Source organism: Chlamydotis macqueenii, chromosome 6 (genome assembly GCF_036417535.1).
Source record: "Chlamydotis macqueenii isolate bChlMac1 chromosome 6, bChlMac1.mat, whole genome shotgun sequence".
Lineage (NCBI taxonomy): Eukaryota > Metazoa > Chordata > Aves > Otidiformes > Otididae > Chlamydotis > Chlamydotis macqueenii.
Genome location: NC_141561.1, coordinates 1,947,140 through 1,965,979, shown reverse-complemented (window position 1 = coordinate 1,965,979; position 18,840 = coordinate 1,947,140). Strand labels below are relative to the sequence as shown.

At 45.3% G+C, this 18,840-nt stretch overlaps 1 protein-coding gene across 4 annotated transcripts in view; it reads right to left on the bottom strand.

The window, feature by feature from the left end:
• CACNB4 (calcium voltage-gated channel auxiliary subunit beta 4) overlaps positions 1 to 18,840 on the bottom strand; it is a 98,435-nt gene that overhangs the window by 28,499 nt on the left and 51,096 nt on the right. For all 4 annotated transcript variants that reach the window (XM_086750683.1, XM_086750685.1, XM_086750687.1 and 1 more), the window contains 3 exons: positions 5,152 to 5,271; positions 4,678 to 4,800; positions 619 to 749 (listed from right to left, as the gene is read on the bottom strand). In XM_086750683.1, the coding sequence (XP_086606809.1) occupies positions 619 to 749; positions 4,678 to 4,800; positions 5,152 to 5,271 (374 nt within the window). The remainder of the gene's footprint in view (positions 1 to 618; positions 750 to 4,677; positions 4,801 to 5,151; positions 5,272 to 18,840) is intronic.

The window sequence follows — 18,840 nt, the reverse complement described above, 5'->3', positions numbered from 1 at the left end:
AAAAAAAAAAAAAAGAGAAAAGTACTTTGCGCATTTAGCCGACAGAAGAGTGACTTCGGTGTCTGAACTGAGATTACGAGAAATCAGTTTTACTTCCTAGACCTGCAACCAAGTTTATAATTTTCCAGGGCCTTGCCAGCCCCAGCTCTAGCAGTGTGGAGACACAGAACGGTCAGGCCGGAAGACGAGGAATAAAGGAAGCCAAGTGACAAAGTTCATCTGATAAAGTTTGAAAAGTCTAGTTTTGGCAAAAATTGAGAGAAAGGAAAAAAAGGAAGAAAAAGAAAGAAGAACATAACAGCTGGGAAAAAAACCTGGCAGGCTTTGAGTACCAAGCTGACTTAAACCTACAAAATTCTCTAGCCCTTCAGAAATTTCTGTCGTTACCACTCATACTGTGTTACTGATCTTTCCTAAAGTCAATACACATTTTTCTCTTGTTTCGCATCGCCAATATCTATCACATCTATTCTCTGCAAATATGTAGTTTTATTTGGGACCTCAAATCAAACACTCCTCCAAAGGCACTGCAATAAAAAAGAACCCAGTGACCTTTGAAAATACTGTCTGGTGTCAGAAACGATTTTGAATTATTTTAAAAGGTTACAGCATTCTTACCCTCCATGGAAACGTCCCCTCTTCTGCTCCTGTTGAATGCGGATATTCTCCAGTCTCAGCGGGCTCGGGATAAAGCCAATCTCGCAGCCCTCCTTAACCAGTCTTCCTATCCACCAGTCGTTATTATATTTCTGGAACACAGAAAGGTTACTGGTTTCAGTTCAAAACGCTCCATGTCCGAAACGCCCTTAGTTTGTTATCCACAATCCTTAACTCCATACTGCTCAACGAAACCAGGCTCGCGCTGATGTGAGTGCTGGACAAGCGGTGTGAATTTAAGTGAGGTTCAAAAGTGCCCGGCAGTATTTGGCAGGTTGAGGTCTCCTTTGCAGCCGGACAGTGGAAAGCACCGTTATCGGTGGCAGTACCGGCTTCTCTCTTAACTGCCCCAACACATCCTGCTGTGACTTTTCCTCTCATGCCACCAACTAAGGTGTCGAGTGTGATGGTGATCTAATGAGATGAACTAATCCCTGGTGAACCAAGGCCACTAAACTACCTCACAGTGGCCATATAAAGCAGTCAAACATAAAAACAACACCTTCAGATCACCACCAAAACCACTGTTATTGGTTCCTTGTAAAATTTAATGGTCTACACCAAAGACCACCGCCACCACCACTTCTCTTTCCTCCTTTCCAGGTACTCTTAAGGATGTCACTAACATGTTATCCCTTCGCAAAACTTGTGTGGTGGAAAAGCTCTAAAAATACCCTTCCAGAAACCTAAATAAAGACAGACCAACCTTTCCAAGACAATACAGAAGACTTACCAGCTCCAATGAACCAAACCCATATCTGGTTAACCCTGTGGTAGAGCTTTAACCAAAGTTGGGACGCATCTCTACAAAGGAAGCTTTTGCAGTGCCGCTGCCTAGAAGTAGCTAAACTCATTGGAGGTACAAACTTTTAAATTTATCACAGTTGAAGAAAAATTCACCCTTAGAAAGAAACTTTAATATATCCCTGGAAGTAGAAAATCTAATTTTATCATTAACCTTTAGTAGCATACGTTTTTCTGCATTACGGGAAGTCTGGCCTAACTTTAACAATGGAAAGATGAAAAGCCATATCACAGTGGATACTGGAGCGGGAAAAGGATTGGTTGTAGCTGGGTGCCAGCAGAGCTTTTGAAGAAAAATATCTGAAAACCTTATACTCTGCTATGCTTCACTAGGCACCTCAGTGCTCAACAGAAACCCAACTCTCAAGTTATTAAGACCAGCACGAGTGCACCAATTCTGTTTGCATGCCTTGAGGAAAAAGTCATCACAGGAATCTCATCTTAAAAATGATCAGTTCTCTTGGCTCGGTATTCTCAAGCACTGCAGTTCTTGCAGGAACACATAAATACTGTGTCCCAGCTGTCAAAGGCACAGCAGTGCCTAGCTGAAGTCTCTGACACGTACAGAGCCTCAACATCTCTGAAAAATAGATCGGTCTTTTTATTAACCCATATATACACACAAATATTAACACGGACAGCTAAGGGAAATGCAAACCTTGTGCCTTCATCTTGAAAACCTGGCCTCTTTATACAGCTGTTATTTATGCAAGAGGTTCCATTATTTTACCATTTCAACGATTAAAGTATCTGTTCTTCAGGCTGTTATGACTCCGATTCAGACAACGTCAGTAAGCAAAGCCTAATTTTAAATACATTGCTTATGCCTAAGCTGCCAGAATTATTTACACTGTTTAAAATAGACAAGTACTTCAGGATCTAGCATTCTGCTGCTGTAAATCAGTGAAATCAATCAATGGATTTATATCCCTGAGTCCCACAAGCATTACCCACTCTATTTTGGTCCTAAATGTACGGCTTGAAGATGGGAACCATCCTTCCATTAGCAGGTCATGGACCTCTGAGTGATGCCTCTAGAAATGAGCTCAGCATCAGCGTTAAGCTGAGAATACCTGAACAAGGCAAATGCTAACGATGCGGCAAGGAACGCAGGGCTATTGGCAATAGGTCATTGCCTCCCATATGTTATTCTTCCCATTCAGCACACGGGGCGGGGGGGGGACTACAGTTCACTCCCGTCGGTTGCCATGCCCATGATTTCTTCTGCACTATCAGTAATTGTTGCCACTTCATCTTTTAATGAAGCACATAATGTACGGTCTTGTAGGAGACAGATGAGACATACAGGACACATTCTCAATATAGCAGCTCATCAGTTACTGCTGCTGTTTCATCCTGTCAGCAGGGTGACCTTACTGCTTACCTAGATTAGCATTCTTCTAAAATCTGAAATCAGGCTGCTTCTAGTCCAAGCAAGCCTGCCAGATCATCGAAAAACAAATTCTGCAAAGTCTTTTTCCATGCAGCTAGACTCCAGCATGGGGAAGCATTCCTGAACTCCTGAGCTACAGCCACAGCTTCAGGCAAGCTGAAGTTTCAGCACTAACAAAGAAACTACGCTAAGCCCTTGGCAGAGCTGACAAATACCAGTAAGCCAGATAGCTTACAGTTTAGTGGCAATGTGATTCTGGCCGTTTAGATCATGGACGAAAACTCACAGAATGCCAAGACACAGACGTGGGACACTTCTCTGGAAAAATGTACACGATAGGAGCTTCGCATGTTGAATTCAATCACTGGCCTGACAGTAAGGGCAGCCCCATCCCAGGAAAGCCAAGATCAAATACTTGTTTTGATACACAGAGTGATACACAGTGTTATACAGGACAACGTACGCTAGAAAGATAGCATGTCAGCTAGGGTACATTGCTGGTGTGGCTGGGAAAACATCGGGGAAGGTGGCTGGGAAAGCGATCTGAGTCCTGTAACGGGTGCAGCTGTCTGCATTCGAGTGCTAGCAAAAGACCTTCTCCTGAGGGGAAGCGGGTTCAGAAAGTGGCGTACGTCCAGCGAGTTCAGGTGCCAGACAGAGAGAACACATTTTTGGGGAACGAAGAGGAGGGGCAATCAATTCTGCAGGCAGAGATAGGCAGATTCAGATTCAGCGCTCCAGTTCCTCAGCAGGCATTTAAGCTTCCTACAGAAGCTACCACCTTAGGCCCCCCCCACTAAACAAAACCACAACATCCACACAAATCTTAAAAAAAAAAAAAAAAAAAAGAAACACACAAAAAAATCCAAATCAAACTTCCATCTGTTTGCAGCAAATTGAGAAAATGAAGCAAGAGAATCAACTGCCTCTCCTGTGCCCTTCTCAGGGGGAAAGAACTTAAAGCAAAATCCGCTGTTCTACCACCAATCTCTCCTCTAGAGGTGCAGAAGCAGGTGTTTCCTCCTAAATGTGCTCAGTCCAAGGAAGATTAGTGCTCTGAAGTGATGACAGACACATGTTCAAAGAAAGAGACGAATGAGTACTGAACATCCTAAAATAAACCCAGAATGCAGAGATGAAAAAAACATTTTTGCAAGCTGCAAGCCTACGTACAAATCTGCAAAACAACAGGGCATTATGCAAATTTGGAGGGCTCACTTCAGATGAAGAATTGCAGAAAATATGCTCAACATGCAAAAAAACATATTTTTCTCTACCAAAGTCATACTCGGGGCCTATTTATTCGCATTCCTTCTTCCTTACTTCTGTATCTGTCCTCAATATTTTCTCTTCTTATCGTATTATTCTAAGTCTTACGTCCTCCCTTACAAGCCTGTCTGGTGCTTTAGGAAGACCTGGTGTAACCTGGTGCTACTTCACTTTCTGGTCAATAGAATCCCTTTCTATCACGTAATCTCTGACCCATCACAAGCTTCATTTGATGAAATCTACCACGCTGAAGAGTATTTAAAATAAAGCAAAACGTTATTTCCTTCCCGTGACATGAAAATCCAACAACAAGTCGGTAACATCAAGCGTTAAAAAAGTGCAAGATAACCACCCCAGGGTGCTGGAACTCTAAAAAGGCTGAAGTACCACATCATCATCGCTGATCAGACAGATGTGCTGTGCTCTCCTGCCTCCGCTCGGCTCTCGGCTCTCTTTTTTATCTGGTATGGCTCAGCCCCGACTGTTCAAATCACAGCACTTCGCACATAAAAAGACTCCATTTCACATTCCCTTTTACCACTTCTTGGTTTTACCTCTTTAATGTGTAGGAAGTCCTTGGCATCAAAAGAGATGGCAGTGCTGGGGACAGGAACATCTTCATCCAGAGCTCCACAGTAACTCACATTAGTCTTAACAGCAAACGCTACTGGTTTGGACTGCAAACAGAAACACACAGCACAAACAGTGGAAACTTTTCTGAAGCAATAATTGATTTGTTTACCAAATTACTGAAAACCTAGCAGAAAACATTTGCCAAATACACCAGATTCAGACCTAATAATTTCACACAAGCCAGCAGAGTTCAGCTCACTGGGGAAAATCCCCATTTATACGAGAATATTTACACTATATTCCCCAAAATATCCTGTCTGCAGATAACTTGTCTCAACTGCCAAACTATTTCAAAAGACAGCATCATCATTATGACCCAAGAGTGTGAATTTTAACACCAGGCAAAAGATAAATGCCACATAACTTGGTTATTATTAAAGCTGAAAAGAACACACCTTCGCCCTTTCAAGTTGTATAGCTGCTTGTTGCTCTCTTTCTTGGCGGATTGCTTCCCTGTCTTCTTCCAAAGAGACATCAGAGTCTGAAGGTCTGCTTGTGTACGAATCTGCTGAGCCCTGAAATCAAATTCACGGCAGTAAGAAAACACATGTAAGAAACAGAAACCCCCTCCTCAGTCAGATTCATAAAATACTTTTAAAATATGTATTACATATTGCTGCTAGCACAAGAAGTCCGCAGAACTTAGCAGAGAAATAACCCAGCTTTACTGATCAGGCGCACTGAGCCAAAGACAAAAATCCCAAGAAAAAGCTCTTTCTCCACTTTCCAAGAGTGTCTTCACTTTCTTACTGACACAGCGAAACACAGCTCAGTTGTGGGGACGGTCCAGAGACCTTTATAATATTTAAATCCTGTTTGACGACCTTAGATTCCAGATTGTCAAGGGCTAGGTCACATCAAATATAATTAAGGTATTATAAAGCTGGCTTAGAACCACCCCTCCTGTGAATACAGCACCACTGTGTGAGTGCCTCCCTCCCTGCCGTGGCTGCTGCTCACGCAGAGCTTTGTCCTGCGCTTTGGGAGGAAAAAGTGGCAAAAGGCGCGTTACTAAAAGCCACTCAACAGGGCAACACAAAAGCTACACAATGCTACGGAACGAAAACAGCACAGCAGAACGCAGGAGCCTATAAAGGAGGAAATAAGGTATCGCCACAGTTAGACTTTTTTTTTGTCTGGGACATTATTCAGGATGCCCAGCAACATCTGAAGTACGCAGTGTCTCCTCTCTTCTTTTCATAAAGCACCTTGACTCCAGCATCCTACACAGCTGAGCTCTATGTTTGCGTGGAGCCAGCCGACAGACAGGGCTTTAATCCTGCAGAACGGCTAAGGTCAGGTAAGGGGAACATTTACTTCTGGTGAATCTGAAATACCAATCCCTGTCTCTCCAAAACCTCAAACACACACCTGATGCAGAATCCTAGCACGACCAGGATGTGAACCTGGCCTTCCAGGAGCAGGAGACACGGAGCAGCCACGTGCTGCCCAGGTTCTGTACCACAGCACTCAGCTGGCCGCTAGAAAAGTCAGTGCACAAAGTTTAGCGCAAAGAGATCTATATCTATACATTTCTATTTCTAAGAGCTCCAAAACCTGTAACTCCACGTGTTCCAAAAGAGCCATTCTACAGCATTATGTCTTCCAATTTTTTTCCTTAAATTGATTTATATCCTGCAGCGGAGGGACACGTATTCTGTGCAATCTACCACAGAAGTCAATACTCTTACTCTCCATGTAAACCAACACACTCTTAAATATTGATGGGAATACATATCCATTAGGGGACTTCTGGCAACGCACCACTGACGAGCATATGCTCTCTTCTTGTCACATCCTCGTAATTTGGCCGTAAGAATGGTACTGTCACTAGGGAGGGCAGATTTCCTCGGTGTGAAGAGCAGGATTTGCCTAACGTGAGCTAAAATACAGCTATGTCTTTAACAGACCGGAAAAATTCCTTCCCAGGACAGGCAGCCACGCGCACACAGGGAGAGCCGGAAAGGGCAGAGCACCCCTCGGCAGCCGGGTGTCTGCAGGGACCCACGCCCTTGGGGTCCTGCGCTGGAACAAGTCGCGCACCAACAGGCTGAAACCCAGCATTAGCTGCTGGCAGCAGCACAAGCTTGTCCTCGCGCGGAAGCCAGACATGCTGCTCTTCCTTCTGCTTCCTTCGGGATGTAGCAGAGACCGGGGAACTCGCCAGCCGCAGCACTTGGCTAGGCCTGCACCAAAGGCATCTCTGGGGCTGCTCCGCACCTGCCGGTTACTCCTCTCTCCATCCTGGGGGCGAGATTAAAACTTCAGCTATTAAATGCATCACCAACATCAAATCCAAGAGCAAGGCGCGCCAACTCATCACACCCAGGTGAAATGGGGAGCGGGAAACCCCCAGCCTAGGCTGCCGTTCCAACCTGCATCTCTGCTCAGCAACTGAAAGGGAAGTCTATCAGTGGGAGACTGAATTTACACAGTCAGATATTCTAAATCTAAAATTATAGCCTGTCCTCTATACCAGAGCGACCAGGAGTTGCAAAGACAGACCAGCTTTGTGGTAGAGAAGAACAGCTTATCATTTATTGTCCACCAAACTCTGGAGACACAAAATCCTTTATAGCTGCTGATCATCACATTTTTTACTTACAGACAACAAAGCTTCGCTAGCAGCAGAAAGGAAGAAGGAGAAGTAATCACACTCCTCAAATAATAACTCAAAAGGCATAATAATAAATACAAATCATAGACTGCAGCAGGAATGGGCTTCTTTCCAAGGTTTCAGTCCTACCCGGCGCAACACACCGCAACAGGAACGCAGCACATCCTGGCACGCCTGAAGCCTGAGACAAAGCCACTACTGCCGTCACGGAGAGCAGCAGGCGCTGCTCCTCACCCCCGTGCTCTCCGACCACGACGTCTGCCCTTTCATTTTCCGTGTACCGAAGGGTGTATGAGAACAAGCACAGAACACTTAACTGACAGGACAGATACCAGCGTCACGCACATAGGTAGGCTGCAGAAATCATCCGTACGGGGACACGGTGAATAAGAAGTGCACAGGCTCATATCTGTATATTTATTCCATCCCCTGGATGTGGTCCAGTGCAGCTCTGTAAGGGAACTGAACAGAAATAGGTACCTGTGCTGGATGCACAGTTTCCCATACTGGCTTTTACTGGTGGACGTTTGAGCGCTGACCTATTTAATGCTGTCAGAACAAAGCACTCTCAACCAAAGCAGACGATGCTGCAGGCCACCCCAGGCTGCTCTCCGACGCTAATCGCTGCCCGCGCGCCAAACGCTACGGACTGGTACAATCACCGCCGCGTGCTCCCTTCCCTCGCAAGTTACGCCAAACAGCAAGGGGCTTTTCTGAAAGATGCAGCCCCAGGAGCGCGACTCACGCGATGCTGAACTGCAGCATCACACTGGAAACGAGGCGCGATCCTGCAAACAGCGGCAAGACGGACAGGAAAAGCAGTCCCAGGTTAATCCATGAAAACCGGCGTGCTGTAACATCCCGTGAGCACGGGCCAAGGGACGCCAGCGTACACGTGCGGTCAGAGCAGAACACCAAGCAGGATGAAGGCTGACTTTTCTCAGCTCAATCACTGCCCCACACTGGGCAAGGGTGCGCAGTCCCACCAGGTACGGACGTTTACCCTTGCGAGCCATCTCTCCGGCTTCCCAGCCGTCTCTCGTGCTCCTGTTAACACCACCCTTGGTTTCTGCACTCTGCATTCGCCAGCCAAGAAGCATTTGCAGTTACACTGGATTCTCGGCAGCAGCGACTTCTGCTCACAAATCGGGACTCAGATTCTGATGAAGACTCCCGGGAACTACTTTAACACACACAGTCCAGAAATTAAAAATAACCCTGGTTTTCCACAGAAGTCCAGCTTTTGATTATTTTTTTAAAACTCTGCACAGACAAAAGTATCACTTCTGGTATTTAATTTTCAGTTCTGTTTAAAATTTTTAATTGGAGATCAGAACATTGCCAGCGATACTATGCAATACTGACAGACAACGTGAAGGCTGATGCCTGTGCAGCACCAAGTGCAATGAAGTTCTGGACCGACAGCCCACACTCACGGAAACGGTGTTAGATGTGACGATGCCGAATGTATCCGTGCGCTTGTCACAGCTGGGAACGTATAACTGGCTGCCTGACCACACCGTGAAACCCAAGCTATGTTAGCAGTCTTAGGGAAGTGAGTGGAGAAGAAAGAGGAAAGAAGGCATTCCCCTTCTTTTTCTGCACACCAAAACTTTACCAAAAAGACCCTTCCATTTCTTTATTTTCACACTGCTTACAGCAGCAAGCTGATGATTTGGGGCATATCACATATGTCCGCAGTCTGACATTTGTACATAATATTCAAGGGCCGGTTATCACACTAACTGTTATCCAGCCTCAACCTCGCGACCCCCTGGGAGACACGGGGACTTCGTGAAGTGGCAGCATGTGCAATGAATTCAAGCACACACTGGATCTGACAAATTGAAGGGAACAGGCTTTGCCAGATAATTATATTATTCAAGGTAATGAAAGACTCGTTTCATATTTCACAGCCTTTTTTCTTTGGGCTTCTGTGAATTAATTTTTCTTGCAATTTATTATTTATTTTCTCACACATTTATTTCCCTCTCTTATCAATTCGTGTAATTCAGCTTTGATAAAAACATTGAGGTTTGAAGCAATCCCAAAAAGGAAAAAGGGTAAAGCAGGAAGAACAGTGCATTTGTTCATTCCGCAGCTACGAAATAATGGTAAATCACCAGTCCCTCTTGCTCACTGACTGGTGACTTGCTCACTTGAGACTGCTGGAAGACACGTGCCGAGGTGGCTGGGTACTGGGAAGGGTAAGGAAATATTCCTAGCGAACGCGGTGTTTCTGCGCCCCAACCTACGTAGGGAGGAAGAGTTCACACGCATCCTCCTCCCGGACACTATGAACAGCAGCCAGCCAGGTCCAGTCTCCCGCTTGCTGGAGAAAGGAGCAGAAGAACACACCAACCGTCAGCTGTTATGGTTTCAGAAGGGGGAAAAAACCAGACTTCAGTGAGGCTGCAAATAATTTTTTTTTCCAATTCCCGTAAATATACAGATCTGAATGGCTCTCTACCCAGCCATAACTTGTAACGCTCTGTCATACAGCTTGTGCAATTAAAGCATCAATCCATTAGCAGCTCCAACAAGCCAGATGACATGCAGTCTCTTTTGAAAAGATTTAGGGTGCTGCAGAGTCCATCACAACCCAGAGAGCATTTCTGGAAACATACCCTGCTCAGAGAAAAAGCTTCAGCTGTATCCATTAAGCAAGACAACAGGGCAGCATTGTCTAATTGCAGGCATCCTTCTCCTACAGAAGGAGTAGCTGCGGGCGTTTTCAGCGCATCTCTGTCCAGGAACACGCGGTGAGCACGCAGGGCAGTCGCTATGTTTAATAAAGCATATGTGCCACTGAAGAGGAAAGCCCTCGTATCTGCCTTCATGTGCACAGGCTGTTTTCAGACTGTCTTTGCAGTAACAGAGGGTTGGCTTGGAAAATCCATAGCGCTAGGAAATGACAAAGTATCGGGAGCGGCAGCACACCTCGAGGCAGCCCGTTATTTTGAATGGTTAGCTGGAGTTTGAATAATATCAGAGCTAGGGACAGCATGAGATACTTGAGGGGAAAAAAGACCACTCCTGTCCCGTCCTGTCCTCACCCTGCCTGTCTCTCCTCCTGTGCCTCCTCTTCGTTCCTCCCTGCAACAGGAATCCCACTCCGTACCTTCAAGCTTCCACACAGGTTTTCAGATGCTCAAGGCAGTTTCAGCTCCCACAAGAAACAGTACGCAGAGGCCCCAAAGGCCCTCAAAATCCCGTCCTGATGCTGAATACTGGTCACTCGGATGCTTTGAGACCGGTCAGGACCTCAACTGACAATTTTCTAGCAGACATTCAAGTGTGTGAGCACGCATTCAGCACAACGGGGGGTCAAGAGAGCAGTATTGCACAAAACAAGATTGCTCAGCATTGTTTAGCTGGTTTATACTGGAAAACAGACAAATATGGCCTTGTAAAGCACCATGCGACTTTCTCCTACAAGTTTTGTTGGTTTTTTTTTTTTAACTAACCATGTCACCAAGAATCAAAGCCTCAGAAGTAGACTTCTGGGTGCAATCTGGACGTGTCCTTTAATATCCAGCACATTCAAATATCCTTATACAAAGCTGGACACCGTAACTTACGGATCTCTCCCTACCTCCAGTTCCCACAAAAGCAGGGAAGGGCCACATTTAGGACTGGAGCTGTTGTTACAGCACTGCCAGGAAACGCTGAACTTGCACACAGAGAAGCTGAAACGCCACTTCTCGGCTAAGACGTGGAATCACGGAGACACTGGCCACTACTAGTCACTGTGGCTGGGTTAAATACATACCATCTCAGGGCTTGAATTTTTCAGAATCTTAGCTCTGCAAGAATCAGAAAGCACTGAACAGAGCCATTCATGATTAACCAGGCACTTCAGCGCTCGTGGCTCCTCCAGCTGCCGAAAGCTCTGATCAGAGACCCGCACGCGGGACGCGGCGCTCCTGGAAGGGGCTGGCGGGGTGCTGGGATGCCACACGCTTGTCACTCACAGCTCGCCTGCTACCAGGAGGGGCTGCTCCCAGACACTTTAATTTCCCAATAAATCCAGTCTTAGGCTGAAACACAGAACACAGCAAAGTAACCCTTGCTCTCAAGTCATACTGCGACTCCCACCAGGCACGATCACTCAGTCACCTGAGCAGCAAACGAGGGAAGAGTTCATTCCAAACCAGGACCATTTTTGTTCTAGCTGCACTCAGTACGTTTCGTGATAACGAGTTATCTGTACGTGTACTGCAACCAGCAGTATTTTGTACAAAAGCAGATTTCACATAGGTGAAACCCCAAGATTTCAACCCCCCAAAAGAGGAGGTCAGCGCTCAGTTCAGAGCAACGAACACCCTGTGCAAGCGGGGAGCGGACGTCCCTGCCTGTTCGCAGTCCCCTCTCAGCACCAACCTTTGCCAACCACGCCTCGTCTGCAAGAGCAATGGTTTCTGTACCACAAAAATTGCTGGGTTTTTTCAGGATATGTATTTAGAGCAAATTATTTATTTAAGTTAAATTGTGGTATAGGCCTTTAGAATTGCTCATATACAATACTGCTGCACTTGGCAGGTATGTGCATGGAAATAACGAGAAGACTCTTTTTTGCTACCAGAACAATATATGCAAGCAAAAGGTCAACAGAACCCCATCAGAGAGGAGGCTCTTTCTGTCTGCCATATATTGCAAGGTTTAACGAACTCAGGATTTGGTTATTGTTATTATTACTATTATGAGATTGTTTTTCTTAATTGCTTTGTCCCTTCTTTTCCTCTACCTTCCTTTCACATGACATGTAGTTGTCAAGAACTAGCGCCTCGACTCGAAAAAAGACAGAGCGTCCTCAGTCCTCCGCAACTTCCAGCGAGAATCGAGGCCAGCACGCGTCGCACAGGAGGTTACGTACCTCCTTAACGAGTTCCCAGGAACCTGACAAAGTTCTTGACAAAGCAAAAGGAGAACAAATAGGCACAGCGATGGCTGCAGGGCCATATGCTGCCATATGCCGTGTGAGTTCAAGGAATGAGGCTTTTAAATTTTTCTTTTTTAAAACCAGGATACCAGTGGGCATCCATTTATTTGGCATGAAAACGTTACTGTGCTGCAATCACATGGGGCCAGCAAAACCTGTGTGTGCTCAGACAACCACCCCAGTAAAATACCGCAGAGAGGTCCGGTGCTAAGCGCTGGAGGGAGACTTCGGTGGGAGCTGGTGGCAGGAGGAGCAACCCTTCGCTCCAAGGAAACCACAGGGGTTATTCCCACCTGGAAAGGCTTTGCAGAACGAGGTGCGGAGACTACACTGGAAGCACAGCCCCGATTTTGCTTGTAATATGCTCTCAAATCCCTAATATCCCTCTAGAATTACAGCTGTTGCAATGTTAAGTAACAACAGCAGAGCTGTAGGAAAGCATTTCAGCAGGACTTTTTCACAAATTCGTGTCTAAGAAACAATGTGACTGTGCCATTCAAAGTCCAAACAGGACAAGGTTCAGCTCCCAACCAACTCATTTTCTTGCTGAATAACTGACGAACACACCAGCCAGCTGCATCACTATTTTGCACTGAGTTGCGATTTCAGATCTAAATGCTCAGTAATTATTTCCTTCTATATGTTTGGTAAATTTATTTAAGACAACTCATTAGGTGTCTCAGCAATCTGGAAATTACTAGGTAGTTAGAACATGTTTTTTTTTTTCTTTGTGAATACTAATTATTAGAAAGTAGGGCAATTGTTCTATCATTTCTTTTCATGATCTCATTTTTTTCCCTGAATTTCAAATTTTGCAGTCACATCTTCTTTCTCAAGCTGCCTTCAGTTCAGCACAGATTGTGTTTTTACATCGAAGAAATTTGCTTTTGAGAGAAGTACTGGTAACATATACATCTGCTGCCAAAATACCACATCTTTTTTCTGTAATGTTCAAACGAACAAGCAAAATGTGCAAGATTTTGCATGACAGGTATACATTCCCTAGGTGTTACGCATGGAAAAGGTCTACAGTTTAAAGATCCATGTAGACTAAAAAAGAAGCCAACGTATTCAAGTTGCTGAATACATTAGTTGTTCTAAACTTCTCACATTCTGACAGATTAATTTCTTATGTTATAAGTAACTGCAAACTCAAATGGTGTTTTGCCTTTGCCAGAATCTCAAACGTCCATCGCTCAAGAGAAAGCTTCGATGTTTTAGTGGCAAAAAAGACGGCGTAAACTACTTGAAGTACAGAGATGGGCATAATGTTTCACTAGTTTGTCCATGAGTGTTTCCACTCTCCTGACCACAAAAATGCATTTCCACGTTACTATTAGCCATAAGTAGGTTGTTCAGTGCACTGTGGCACTGGTCAGGCTGCTCCAGCCATCTCACTGCTGCTGGCAACGCCTATATAAAACAGCTGTGGGTACCAAAAGTCACCCGGTCCCCTTCACAGAGCACTTCTTGGCTGCTGTATCCTTTTGGCCTGACACTCAGCAAAGCAATTAAGGCCATGCCTACATTCATCCCCTCACTCGGGTTCCTCCGACTACCGGCGTGCAGCCCGATTGCTGGAGCCACGTCCCAGCACGACCTCGCCGGGAGTTCAATCTTCCCACACAACGTAACACCTAAAGCACTTTTTCTGCCGTCCCCAAGCAAACGGAAAGGTGAGGATCACACCAGATAGATGGCTGCAGGCTCACATTGTTTTTCAGCAAAACCATGAAATTTGAACAGTATATAAACCTTTCAAACTCCCCCCCTTTTTTTTTTTTTCCCTTCAGCCATAAAAGAGCAAAGATCTGTCTGGGAAGGCTCTGATCTGTTTTATTCCAACTGCTTGTAGTTGGAAGTGTGACTGAACCAACGGCTGAACACCTCTGGTCTGAACTTTGCTTCAATCTCCGCATGCCCCTCTTTTTTCATGAAAGCTGTTCAGAAGACCCAGGAGAGAAAAAAAAAGTGTCTTTTTTTAAGTGATAAAAGGCACCACACTAAAGCTGCAGCAGGACAGAGACACTGCTTTATTTTTTCTAATTACTTTGGCTCTTGAAAGCACTGGGTGATCTGGGGAAGCTGCTGCTACTGGGTTTTATGACGCCTGATAATCATCCATCACCTACTAAAACTGCACCTGGTATCCTAACTGAGCTCTTCCAGAAAGATGATGCTTTGCGCTTGTCCCCAATAATGCGTTAGGAAGTCAAGAACGTTCCATATGTCTTCAGAAAAAAAAAAAAAGAGACAAATATTGCCCTCAAACTAAACTTAATCACGCTGCCAACTACATAAGCATCTGTGTTTACCATATGTGGTCTACCACCACGTTTCCGCAGACACACAGCACGAAGCCTTCAGCCAGGAAGTCCCGAAATAACGTGGTGCATTTCTAAGCCGCTCCCTGAGCGCCCCGTCTCTCCCCAGCCTCCTCTGCGCTATGCTGGAAGATCTCTTTTGCTCCAAGTGCAGTGCCTGGAGTGGAGAGACAGGCAAGACAAATAAATGGTGGGTCTCCGAATGTTACGGATGCCTTCCTATCCTGGATGTGAAGCAACGATCTTGCTGACATGGGTAGATTTAAAAAAAAAAAACAAAACAAACCAAAAACCCCACATCTGCATCTAGTTCCTTTTTACAGCATCATGGACATTCAACTTGCCGATTTGGAAGGTGGAGATTAGCTCCCATCTCTCCTCTTACTTCAACCTGCTCAAGTTTCCGTCCCATTTCTCTTATGTCTTCATCTAGCTTAGCTTTCTCCTCCCTCCCTGCTGCACTCACATCACCGCACTGCCCTCGTGAAAACCGGGCTGCCCTGTGCCCAGCTGCGCCCACTCGCACCCTCTCCTGGGACTGCTCTCAGATGTACTTATTTTACTTTGGAATAAAAGCCATCATGGGTTTTTGGCATGTCTGTAAATCAGCGTTTATTCTTTTACAGTGAGTATGTTATCATCATCACGAGTTTAGGATCAGTTTTTAAGTCAGGCAGAGAAAGCATCACCCCAAAATCACACTTAGGGATGTCACAGGGGCAATGAAGCACCTGGCGATACAGCCAATGCCGTCTGCCTGGTTTTGGGGGGATTTTTAATGACAACGTAAGTTTATCAGCAGGCCAGTAACAATGCTGCTGTAGCAATGACCTCCAGAGATCATCACCACTCTTTTATTTGCCTCTACAGGATTTTGGTGAGATTCCAGTCTTTGGATCTTTAAGAAAAGCTCACAAGGCAGTAACAGTATACCAGTCACGGCTTTAAAGACTCCACCCCAGCCTGGTTTGCCTGAATAAAATAGCACAAAATTTTGCTGAAGAGCTCTGTATCTAGCTGCAAAGGCAGCAACACCAACTCTTGATGCAGGGGCCACGAAGGGGACAGAAGGACGCACACACGCACTGGGACGAGAGACCTCCCGCTTGTGCCAGAACACAGTCGTTATTGCCCAGCTTACGCTTGCCAAGCAGACAGATGAAAAATCCAGCCTCAATACAGCAACGGCCTGTGGGGTACATCACACTTCCCATCAATCTACTACAGCTTGAAGCTTTCTGAAATATTGCTACGCAAAAGTAAGTACAGCTGAGAGAAGCTAAGGATGTCATCCGCAGTTCGTGAGCCGGTTTTCACCTCCCACAGATGATTCCCAAACAGATTCACCTCCTCTCCTTCCCTAACTGGCCCTCAACAATCTCTTACAGTCACCAAAGTTAATGTGGCAGTCACAATTTTGTCCTTCCATCCTTGAATCTCTTCCCTTCTCCCCCTCCACCTCACCTACCTTCCACTGGATGACATTGACTCTGAGCAGAGGGCCAGAACAAGCCCAAACAACACCTCACGCCTCAAAACCTACTGTGGGAGGTTTATACACGGATAAACCTTCCGCCAACCTTCTGCCAAGAAGGAGTTTCATCCAGTTAACGGCACAAATCAAGCTAGGAGTTCTGGACAGAGCAGATTTTTATCCAGAAGCCTTGTTTTTATGGATCAAGAAAGAGGTATGTATTTGAATTCAAGTTTCTCATCACTTAGTAAGTGAACAAGAATGATCCAACACTCTTCAACCTGCTCCTGTGAAGAAACGAAACCTGAACATGTAAAGTATTTGAAATTTATTTTCCACCTCTGTGTCCTGGTTAAACCACGACACTCTGCCTCTGTTTCTCTTCTGGTGAACAGACCACGATGTTTCCAAAAAGCTAATTCATAGCGGGAGCGGGAAGTGACCAAGCAGAAGTTTGTTACCTTTCTTCTGCGCCTGAGGACGGCCGGTATTTCTGCCAGTTCCTTTAGAAAAAGGAAAAACGAGAGAGCTCAGATTTAACAGGTAAGTTAAGTTTATTTTCCAGGAGGACCGTTCAGCAGCACGTGGACTTCTGACGTTCATTTTCCCCAGTACGCGCTGTGACCTCCAGTTTCAATTTCGCAGATTATGTGCATAAGCGACTTTATTTTAGTCAACGGGACCCGAGCGCAGAAGCTGATGGCACAGAAACAAAGTAGGTAGGGTGAGCCAGATTGCCGCTGTTCTCAGATCGCTGCCCTCGCAATACGGTTTGCATGGAAGAGACTCACAGAATTCCATTGCCGAGGGGCTGAGAGGCAGCAACTGGAGCGAGGACCTTGGCCACCACTTCCCTCCTTGTCATCTCCTCTGCACAAGATGCTAACGCTGACTTGGCGCTACTGGAAAGGGTACGGACTGCCAAATGAAGGATCTCAGTAGTTCTTTTCTCCCGTACATTGACTAAAATGATTTTTCTCAACTTCCCAAAAACCAGTACATCTCTCCTTGGGCTGCAAACACACACAGAAGACGTCAGCCGCCAAAGCAGGAATGTCCAATACACTAATCTTCAAAGTATTACAAATGTGAGGAAAGAAGTGGAATTTTTCTCGAGACCTCATTGTTGAGAAGCTCCTAGCCACCTGCTTTTACCGCATGCTCTTCCTAATTCAAACAGTTAAATTAAAGAACATACAACTTTTCAAGGATTTTTATGATTACAGCGTCCTGATTTTCTTCTAGCTTGGTGTCACCACTTCCCACACCATCAGGTTTCATACGACCAAAATAACCTGGAATATTTCTTTATTTTTTTTTTAAACTGAAGTGGTTTAGAACACACCAAACCTCCTCACAATTTGACGCAAAGCTGATTCGGTAAAACCCCACACTCGCCAGCGGTGCTCAAGCAGACGAGTGGTTGGCTTTGCAATTACCTACTGGTTTGTGAGCCACAACCAAGCCTTGCGGGTCTGCGGGGTACCAGGCACTCCAGCTCGCAGAACTCACATTCCAGATAGCACATGCTTTGTAATCCTTCACCCAAGAAACCTGGTGGGCAGCCAAACTCCATTTATCACACGGAGGACCGCAGCTCTCTGCTGTGACAAGTTATATTTGGGTGGCAACAGCTTCCTCTGAAGTCATCCCCTCCACTTTGCTTTTGCCCACCTCTCCCCGGTTGTGCTAAGGGTCTCACCAGGGCACGAAAAACCCAAACAGACTTACATCTTCAGTGAAATTATAGGAAAATTACTTTGTTTAAAATATTCACGCTGCGTAGCGAATGGAAGGAATTGTGACATGCTGGTACGGTGTTCTTGAAATGAATTTCCTGCTGCTTAATTTAAGCCAAGCAACTGACAGGGTTCGGGATAAGGGTTAGTACGTTGCCTTGCATTGCGTTTTTAATTAGCGTTTTCCTTCCACAACCTTCCAAACTCAGAGGCTTACAAACAGCTTTAAACGCTAATAAATAAGGGTTACAAATAGAGCATTTTACTTTTTTTCTTTTTACATTTTCCACTTTTTTTTTTCCTTATTATATTTTTCCCCCCAGGTAACTGCCTTTCAGCTGCTATGATCTCTTATTATTTTTCCTGCAGCAAGGACCAAATTCTGAACTCACACGACTGCTGAGCTCACAATAAGCTATTATATATTGCTGGAAACATCTGAGTCAGAAAAAGCCCTAATTTTCTAAGTACTATGCACTCCGCAAATAGCAACTCCTTTCCCTAAAACATTGCAATCTACAAACTGTGCGTGCTGAGAGCAAAATGCAAGCGAAAGGGCATCTTGCTCTCACCTCCTGAGGTAATACTGAGTGGCACTTTACGGAACCTGATTGCTGTAACCAGCCCAGGACCCCGAGGACTTCCCCGGGCCTCGGGGCTACTACAGCCCGTGCTGCACTGCCCACTGCCTGGACAGGAGTTCCCAGTGGTAGGGCTGGAAATTCAGTGCACCCAGCTACAGCCTTTTTTTTTTTTTTTGGTACATAGCGTGGTCCGAAATTATTTTCTGAAATTCTTATGACTACCCTGAGCTTACGACAAACTATTTCAGTTTTACATAGTTCACTGGTATTGGACAGCTATTTAAGACCATTAAAAATTAGAAACTCAAAGACAGAATCTTTTTTCTTTTTTTAGTCACTGCCTCCAGTATTATCTCAAAATGGATTCTTAATTAAATGGCTTAGGAGAAACAACAGTTTAATAT